The sequence below is a fragment of the Mus caroli genome, chromosome X, assembly GCF_900094665.2.
Source record: "Mus caroli chromosome X, CAROLI_EIJ_v1.1, whole genome shotgun sequence".
NCBI classification, from domain to species: domain Eukaryota; kingdom Metazoa; phylum Chordata; class Mammalia; order Rodentia; family Muridae; genus Mus; species Mus caroli.
In genome coordinates, this window is record NC_034589.1 from 78,801,021 (window position 1) to 78,811,343 (window position 10,323).

The following is a 10,323-nucleotide window of genomic DNA, read 5'->3' on the forward strand; positions in this document are numbered from 1 at the left end:
CACTGTAGCTGTCTTCAGACACTCCAGAAGAGGGCGCCAGATCTCGTTACGGATGGTTGTGAGCCACCATGTGGTTGCTGGGATTTGAACTCTAGACCTTCGGAAGAGCAGTCGGGTGCTCTTACCCACTGAGCCATCTCACCAGCCCCATATTTTTCTATTATGTACTCTTTCTTCATTTTTCTTTTCTGCAAGTGGAAAATAATGTGATATATGCTATTCCTAATTAATTAATGAATTTGAGACTGACTTGCATAAAAATGTAAATTCAACCTGAAATTAATACTCCATGTACTTTATTTTTTAAAATTTACTTTTTAAATTTTTTTTACACTCCAGATTTTATCTACCCCATCCTGTCCACCCTCTAACTGTTATATATCCCATAGATCTTCCCACCCTGTCTCCATATGGATGTCCCCACCCCTACCACTCCCACCCCACCTGACCTCTAATCTCCCTGGGGCCTCCAGTTTCTTGAAGGTAAGGTACATCACCTCTGATTGAACACAGATCTGGCAGTCCTTTGCTGTATATGTGCCGGGGGCCTCATATCAGCTGGTGTGTGCTGCTTGATTGGTGGTCCAGTGTTTGAGAGATATTGGGGGTCCAGATTAATTGAGAATGCTGGTCCTCATACAGGATCATCCTTCTCAGCTTCTTTCAGCCTTACCTAATTCAACAACAGTGGTCAGCTACTTCTGCCCATTGATTGGGTACAAATATCTGCACCTAACTCTTTCAGCTGCTTGTTGGGTCTTTTGGAGAGCAGTCTTGATAGGTCCCTTTTTATGAGCACTCCATAGCCTCAGTAACAGTGTCAGGCCTTGGGACCTCCCGTTAAGCTGGGTCCCACTTTGGGCCTGTAACTGGACCTTCTTTTCCTCAGGCTCCTTTCCATTTACATCCCTGTAATTCTTTCAGGCAGGAACAATTATGGGTCAGAAATGTGACTATGAAATGGCAACCCATCCCTAACTTGATACCCTGAGTTTCTGCTGGAGGTGGGCTCTATATTCCCTTCTCCTACTGTTGGGCATTTCATATAAGATTTCTCCCTTTGAGTCCTGAGAATCTCTCATTTCCCAGGTCTCTGGTGAATTCTGGAGGGTCCCCACAACCTGAGGTTGCCTGTTTCCATTCTTTCTGTTGGCCCTCAGGGCTTCAGTCTCCCCCCCCCACACACACCATCATGTTCCCCTCTCCAACCCCCCCATCCCCTTTCACTTAGGGGTCCCTCCTCCCCCCCTTGAGGTTGCTTTCTTCTCTCTCCCAAATAGGACTGAGGCATCCCTTACTTGGACACTTCAGCTTGTTGACCTTTTTGAGTTATATTTTCTGTAATATATATATATGTATATATATATATATATGGCTAAAAACCACTTATTCATGAGTACATACCTTGCATGACCTTTTGGTTCTGCATTACCTCACTTAGGATGATGTTTTCTAGTTCCATTCATTTGCCTGCAAAAGTCATGTTTTCTTAGTTCTTAGTTGCTGAGTAGTATTCTATTATGTAATAAACCACATTTTCTGTATATATTCTTATGTCATAGGACATCTGGATTGTTTCTAGCTTCTGGATGTCACAAATAAGGCCACTATGAACATAGTGGAACACATGCCCCTGTATCATGGTGGCACAATTTGGGGTATATTCCCAAGAGTGGTATTGCTGGGTCTTTTCAATTTTCCTAGTATGCTCCAGATTGATTTCCAGAGTGGTTTTACCAGTTTGCAATCCCACCAGCAATGGAGTAGTGTTCCTCTTTCTCCAATTCCATGTATTTTAATATATCATTTTCCTAAATGTTTATCTCCTCTTCACTGGATCATTTGAAAACTAAACTAACAATATTACTACTTAGCTACAATTAGAAATAACAGTAGCAGAAGGAAAGACAACAAAAATGACAACAACAACAACAACAACATCAACCCCCCACTCTCTCGTTTTTAGGGAATGTTTTGGGGATTTTTTATGGCTCAACATTGAGGATGATTATTAAAAACTGGGGAGTGCAATATTTTTAGGAACAATAGGTTTTATAGAATATTTTATAGTTTTAAAAATGAAACATTACTATGGAACCATTTATAGCATGTAACAATTTCTTGCAATAATATTGCATTTCTTTTGGCAAACAAATATAAATGCATGAATGTTTCTAAGTAAGTATATTTCCCATGTCCCTTTCTATCTTCAGTTACAAATATTAACTAACAATCTTGAGGTGCTTCATTTCCCCCAATGGAATTAAACATAATAAAGAACCTTGAATTATCACGGGAGGTAGAAAACTGTAGTTGTCATGAACCTTGTTGTATTCTACAGTAGCTGATATCCAATAAATAAAGATCATGATGAAAATAACTACTAAGACTATATACAAAGATATTACAAAGGGCTAAGCTAAGGAATCATTGAATGTTTAAACTATGTTTATATGTTTGTGATCTAAGGAAGACTTTAATAGTTGATCCCTTTATCTTGAGATTTAAATAAGAAGGGATGAGGAATTAGCGAACATGACCAGTGGCAACAGCTAAAACAAGAGTCCTAAAATAGGGACAGTGTGACTCATTGGACAACCCAAAGGCTCATAGGACTGGAGAGTTTGGAGATGATTCCAATTCAGTCCATCACATAGACTAAATTCATTTTTATGCTACAAAAAGGCTTTGTGTAAGGAAAAGACAGGACAAAGCTATGTAATAGCGAGGCATATATATATATATATATAATAAAGGGATCATAGACAAGGAAGGAATTAGTGTATCCATATACTCTCCTATTTTACTCATGCACTTACATTATATACAATTGTATAGTTCCATTTTATGTTCTTTAATAGTAAGGTTGTTTTTGCTTTGAACTTATGAGTTACTTTTCAAAATCAAATATATAATCCTTCTACAGTTTGTATCTAGGAGAAGGTATTTCATAAACCATTGATAATTACTGCCAGCCCCGAGAAGAAGAAAAATGAAAAATGAAGACAACAACTTGCTCTAATATTTACTTTACTTAAATTTGAATCCACTTTATCTAAAGGATAAGCTTTCTCTTTGATGCTTATTTATTTGATTTGGAGAAATATACTTCGCTTCCATGTTACTTACTTTCCTGAATTATGTAAGAGTCACAAAGCATTTACATATATATCTTTAAAACACATTGGTTGTGATGTGGTATTTAAAATGTACTCCTTGAAGCAAAACTACTACAAAGCATAATGAACAATGATAGTCATAAATAAGAGAACTTACATGAGGCTAATTATTTCTTAACTGCACAATATTAGTTTAATATATAATTTTTATTGGTTACTACATAGTTACCCAATTTTTCACTGATTTTTTAAAAATATATTGGAATGTCTTTTTATGAGGGCTGGGGAACATGACCAGAGTAATCTGCATAATATTTGAAATTTTGTTTATTCAATTAGAACATTGAAAAATATACTTATCAAGAAATAGCAGTCAATAAATACAAATAATTATCTCCACATTCTGTTTCCTCTTTTATCAATATTATTTGATACTTTCTTTCATGATTTCTTACCTCTACAAATCTCAACTTCTGTGGCCATAAATTGACTCTGTGGAAGCTGACACAGACATCTGTTAAGACATGTATGGTCATAAAGATCTGATTATCACTAGGCTGATATTTTTCCAGTTTAAGACTCTAACACTACTTTGGGGGATCCAAATGAGAAAATAAAGCACCACTGCTTTCAAAATGAAATAAGATAGTGCATGCCGATATTCTTGAGCTAGAAATCTGATAAAATAAGCTAAATGGTTTTTTGTTTTGTTTTGTTTTGTTTGGATTTTCTGACATAATTCTCTAAGGATGGTAGGAGGTGAGAGAAGAAAAGGATGAAGCTTCCAGCTGTGGAAGCACAAGGGGACAACAGGCATGGGGACAGCAGAAGATTCCTCTCCTACATGAATAAACTAATTAATTTGAATGGAAAAAAATGCAACCTGTAGAGAGCAGAAGAGATTTACTGATGCTTCCATGAGGACTAAAAAAGATAAGCACAGCAAGATCCATCAACCTCTCAGATCATTGTGCTTATGACATGCGGAGGGAAACTAAAACCTTTGTGAGAGTTAAGGGAAAAATGAAAGCAAATCAGTAAGGAGGAAGCTATGTTATGGTTCACATAATCAGCAGGAGGAGAGATGTGAATAGTGTCTGGGATTAAACACAAGATATAACATGAAAAATCATTATGAATTATCATCAACACTTTGGAGAGAAAAATATCTTCACAAACACGATCTCTTCCCCCACCCCAAATATTTCCTGTTTCAATCATGAATTAGATACAATATGAAGTAGGGGATAGAGAAAATGTGATTATGAACAAATAAGTGTAGCATTTTCTCACAAATTAAGAAAGTAAATAACATATTGAATGTTTAATGGAATTATGTAGACACTTGTGATTTTTGAACTGAATTTGAGCTGAATTTCCAAGCAGTGCACATCATAACATGCATGATGCCAAATTCCTGGTTTTAATTTTACATTGCAATTTGATATAATATTGCCTTTATTATTTCACCCCATGATGCTGATATGATGTCTGTACATATCAAGGTAGTCCTAGAACCAGAATCATATGAGTCACCTGATAACTTGCTGGAAAGTGCAGAAGTTTTTGTCCTAAGTCTCATCTGTAGAATCAGAATCTCCAGTTTAACAAGATCCCAGGTCATTTCTAAACATACTCCAGAATCACTGATCTACTTCAAATAATTTGAAAAGTATATCCATACTCCTTTGTCAACATGTGAATTAATTATACCTTCTGTCTCCGTTTTATAATAATTAGAGTAGAACAAATATTTTAAGTTCCTTTAAAATTTAAAAATTATGTTGCTAATGTTTCATTCAGGCCTCAAATGTTAATGTCTTCTTCCACAGGCGATTATTGAAATTGAAAGATTCTGAAAGAGCAACAGTATATAATAGAGACATTGTATGAGTTCTGAAAACTTATTGGTTGGATTATAAGCTTCAGCCTTTAACACAATTTATGTGAAATGAGGTCAAGTACATTTGGCCATGGTGGTTTTTTTTCTATCAATAATGAAAATAATATAGATCAATCAAGCAAAATGTGGTCACCCATTATACTAATACACAGTATGCCACTCTATAGTTTAATTATAAACAGAAAATCTGAATCTCTAGAATATATATAAACTAGAGCATACCATTTTTGGAAGAATTCTTTCATCTGAAGATAAATAACACTAATTAGAAAATTAAGTTTACTCATGTATCCATCCATCCATATGACATTTATTATCTACTATATACCCAGCACTGATTTAGTTATGAAGAAAACAGCTTTCTCTTATGAATATAAAGCCTCATACTTTCATAGAATAAAGAAGAAAAAAGGAATGGAATATATTCAGAGAGTGAAACATACTTCTTATTTCAAAACAGAGGGCATCTTTCAGATAGATTATTAATTACAAATCTTAAACAAAGATGTAGGGAACAAGCTATGAAGATATCTCAGTCACAGGCACAAGGATAAATGTCATAAGGAAGTAGTTAATTAATTTAATAAATAAATTACAGTAATTCAAGTTAAATTAAAGTCATAGATATGGCAAAGATAGCTTACCGCATGGACAGTCCCCAATATTCCTTATGTTGAAGCATCTATCTAATACCTTCTTGCGTAGACCATCTGACAGACATTAGATGAATAAGGAATTACAATGAGTAGCCAATACAGAAGTGGATGCTCACAATCATCTATTGGATGGAACACAGGGTCCCCAGTGAAGGAGCTGGAGATAGTACCAAAGAAGCTAAAGGGGTATGCAACCCTGTAGGTGGAACAACAATATGAACTAACCAGTACCCCGGAGCTGTGTCTCTAGTTGCATATGTAACAGAGGATGGCCTAGTCAACCATCAATGGGAGGAGAGGCCCTTGGTCTTGCGAAGATCATATGTCCCAGTACAGGGGAATGCCAGGGCCAGGAAATGGAAGTGGGTGAGTTTGGGATCAGGGCAGGGGAAGGGTATAGTGTACTTTGGGGCTAGCACTTGAGATGTAAATGAAGAAAATATCTAATAAAAAATAAATGAATAGTCTACACTTTCTTTGCATAGCTTAGCAGTTAACTATCTTATGTCCATTTGTCCATTTTGGACAGCATTTTGTCTTTAGATAAAGTTAGGTCATTTCTTACACAATGGCTAGCTTTCCACAGTCAAAGCAATTCCACATGGAGGTACTGATGTTCATCTTTGAAGTGGAATGGGGTTTACTTTCAGAAGCAGAAATTTCTTGTAGTTAAAAGATTTTTTAATAATAAATAATCTTAAATGCCACATTCTGTGAATCTCTGACACTTTTGAGGGCCTGATAGGATCCCCAGGGGGCAAGAGGCAGGGGGAAGTGAAAAGTTCCTGCAAACTGAGAATTCCTCAAACAGCAGGGAGAAGGGAAAGGCTTCTACAAACAGCTTTGACTTCCATTTAGCCAGGTTAAAACTATAGTTCTTCAGACCATCTATCTATTCATAAGTACATATAAACAAGGAAAAACTGCTTGTCTCAAGCTGTCTATTATCATACACCCTAGGATATATACTTCTGTGATAATCCAAACTAGTATCTAACATGATTATGAGTTTAATTGTCTGACTGATAAGTTGCATTACTTAATTATCATAAAAGTTTGTAATAGCATATATTAAAAGACTGGGGTTAAACCTTGTATTTTTAAATTGTTTGCATAGACACAAATGCCAATCTAAGAGTAACAAAATTAAAGTGATAGTTTAAGTAGAAATCAAAAATCTTGCCACATTAAACACATAAAGGTAGGAAGAGAGGAGAATATTCAGCCATATTTAGACACACACGTGTGTATATGTTGAAAAATCAGGTGCAATCCCACAAATATGCAAATTAAAAGAGAAAAATGATTCATGGTGTTTACTGTATAGACTAAATCATATGAACATAAAGCAACAGTAACATGATGTACATTAATTTGGTTACCAGAGAGTTTCAACTTTACTTTAAAATTGTATTCATTGTTATTGTTATTATTGATAGTGTTTGTGTGCATGTCTGCATACATTAATGTGTCTGTGTGCAATCCTGCCACCTGCACATGTGTAGATGGAACTGTATCTAGCAGCATGGATATTGAGGTTAGTGAACAACCTTATTGAGTTGATTTTATTTCTCTTTTTTTTTTGTCCATGAAAATGTATTGATATCTTAATAAATTAGTTCTGAGAGAAATCTATCAGTGGAATTGTAGGGAGGAGGGGAAACTGCTTAATTCTGTCTTTAAATTACTACATCCATTTGGGCATAGTCATTATACTCTGAGAGGGTGGGCCCCCTTGGCTATTCCTTGACAGATGTGCATCAAGTCTCTGCAAGATTAGGAACATCCTCTACCTCTGAGGCCCAACAATGCAGCCCTCTGCTACATATGTGACAGGGGTATTGGTTCTATGTATGCTCTTTGGTTGGTGGCTCGGTCTCTAGGACTTCCAGAGATCCAGGTTAGTTGACACTGTTAGTCTTCTTGTAGGGTTCCTATCCTTCCCCCAACTCTTTGATAATGGTCCCTGACCTCTGTCAATGTTTGATTATGGGAATTTGAATCTGTTTCAGTCAGCTTCTGGGTAGAGCTTCTCAATTTGCTTTCTCATTCAACCTTTCAGAGAGTTCTGAAGATTGAATAAAGGTCACCTTGTTTGATGGGAAGTGCCTTTACCAACAGATCTATATTGCAAGCTCCATTGCTCTTTAATTTTCGAATGTTAGCATTTACCTGACTATGTGAAAAGTTTTAGAAATAGTGATATTTCTAGATATTTGATAAAGTGATATATATATATATATATACACATAGAAACACATGTATGCCTACATATATGCATGCATAATATAGACAGATAGACATATATAATACAGACATAAAATATACACACATATATACACATACATACATATATAAACTTATAAAATTTCCACATATACACTTACTCATTTATAATTGTATCAATATATACATTTAACATGTACATACATATGTATACACATGCATATGTATATGAATACACACATATACAAACATAACATATGCATATAAGTGTACATAAATATATTTATATAAACACATATACATATACACACATGGATACATGTATATAAGTACACACATACATATATATATACATACACACATGTATACATATACATATATGTATAATATATCCATACAAATGTGCACAGATATAAGTATGTATATATGCATATATGCACGTACACATGTGTTTATATGTGTATATGTGTATATAGGTGTGCATGTATATACATGTGTTCAATGTATATATGTATACAGTTATAAATGGGTAAGTATATATGTGCACATATACAAGCATGCATATATATATGCATAATACATATACAAACACACACACATATAAGTATGTATATATACATATATACATGCATCCATGTGGGTATATTTGTATATATATATTCATGTGTTTATATATGTATATGTATATGTATATGTGTATGTGTATGTGTATGTGTATGTGTATGTGTATGTGTATGTGTATGTGTATATGTATATATATATATATATATATATATATATATAGGTTCATGTGTATACATATGTGTGTTAAATGTATACTTAAGTGTACATTTATAAAAGGGTAAGTATATATGTGGAAATTTTATATATATATATGTGTGTGTATTTATATGTATATATATATTTCATTCCCATATATATATATATACATATATATATATATACATATATATACATATATATACATATTATTCTTCTTCTGGCCCTATAGCTATTTCATTCCCTCAAGGGAATCAAGGCCATCAATTTTACATGTGTTTTTTGAAGATGTGTTTTAATTAAAATTAAACTGCTATAGTAGAGTAACAACAGCTTTTTAAAAAAATATTATTATGTTTTTAGATTACACAAAGTTCTAATGGATCTCCAGAATCAGAAATTAAAGGAACTAGATGACTGGTTAACAAAAACTGAAGAGAGAACTAAGAAAATGGAGGAAGAGCCCTTTGGGCCTGATCTTGAAGATCTTAAATGCCAAGTACAACAACATAAGGTATGTAGACATTATGATGTTTGGTTTCTGGAGTATTAAACTCTTTGTGCATGTATGTATACTTCATATAGATGTGAACACATATAACTTATAGAAGATACAGGAAACTTTTATTCAATAATTTAAAATAAAATTACCTGTATCATTTCAATAATTATTGCTCTGATTTGACTTTGTGGTCTTCTAGTATTTGAGCGTTGCCAATATTGTAATTAAAATAGGTGTATCATTTAAAAATTGATTAAGCCCTTAAGATTCTTCTCACAATAGTAAGATTAAGTTTACTTAAAAAAAAAAAGGTGTCATGCACCATTCTGATGTTTTCTCACCATCTATATGAGAAACAAACAAGAAGATGCTAAGAGTTTACACCTTGTCTTTGGATTCCAAACTTCTTAAATGCGGAGGAAAATATTTTGTGTTGCCATATTTTTAAATTTTAAAAGGTTTTGTACAAGTTACATATATAAATTTAGGCATACACTTTCTAGCTGTTGGAAGGTGTTTGTTGTTTTCCTTCGTTTCTCCTATAGTAATTGAGACCCCATGATTGTGTGTGTTTGTGTGTGTGTGCATACGTGTGCATGTGCGTGTCTGTGTCTGAGTCTGTGTCTGTATATCAACACAGATTTGGTTCAGAATACTCATGGGGTTTATTTTACCCTGGACAATTCAAGGTTCCAACTAGTTGTGAAATTTGTGGTTACAGTAGGAACTTTCCTCCTCCATGAGTACAGACATGCATCCAGGAACATTTGTGATCAGTCCAGAATCAGAGACATACAGAGAGCAAATGGAAAACCAAACTCCTTGGTAAACTGGAGATTTTATATAAGCAACTAATATATTTAATCTGTGTTTTCCCAATTATTTTTATTAAAAATCATATTTTTTTAGCTTTGTGCAAGATGTTTTTCTTTTTTTTATTTTTTAATTTATTTTTTAATTAGGTTTTTTTCCTCGTTTACATTTTCAATGCAATCTCAAAAGTCCCCCATACCCACCCCCCAATCCCCTACCCACCCACTCCCCCTTTTTGGNCCTNGGGTTCCCCTGTACTGGGGCATATAAAGTTTGCAAGTCCAATGGGCCTCTCTTTGCAGTGATGGCCGACTAGGCCATCTTTTGTTACATATGCAGCTAGAG

General features: G+C 34.4%; 1 protein-coding gene across 4 annotated transcripts in view; it reads left to right on the plus strand.

Moving 5' to 3' along the window:
* The window catches only part of Dmd (dystrophin), a 2,293,239-nt gene that overhangs the window by 817,236 nt on the left and 1,465,680 nt on the right, over positions 1 to 10,323 (plus strand). For all 4 annotated transcript variants that reach the window (XM_029473189.1, XM_021152893.1, XM_029473188.1 and 1 more), the window contains exon 12: positions 9,027 to 9,177. In XM_029473189.1, coding sequence (XP_029329049.1) covers positions 9,027 to 9,177 — 151 coding nt within the window. The remainder of the gene's footprint in view (positions 1 to 9,026; positions 9,178 to 10,323) is intronic.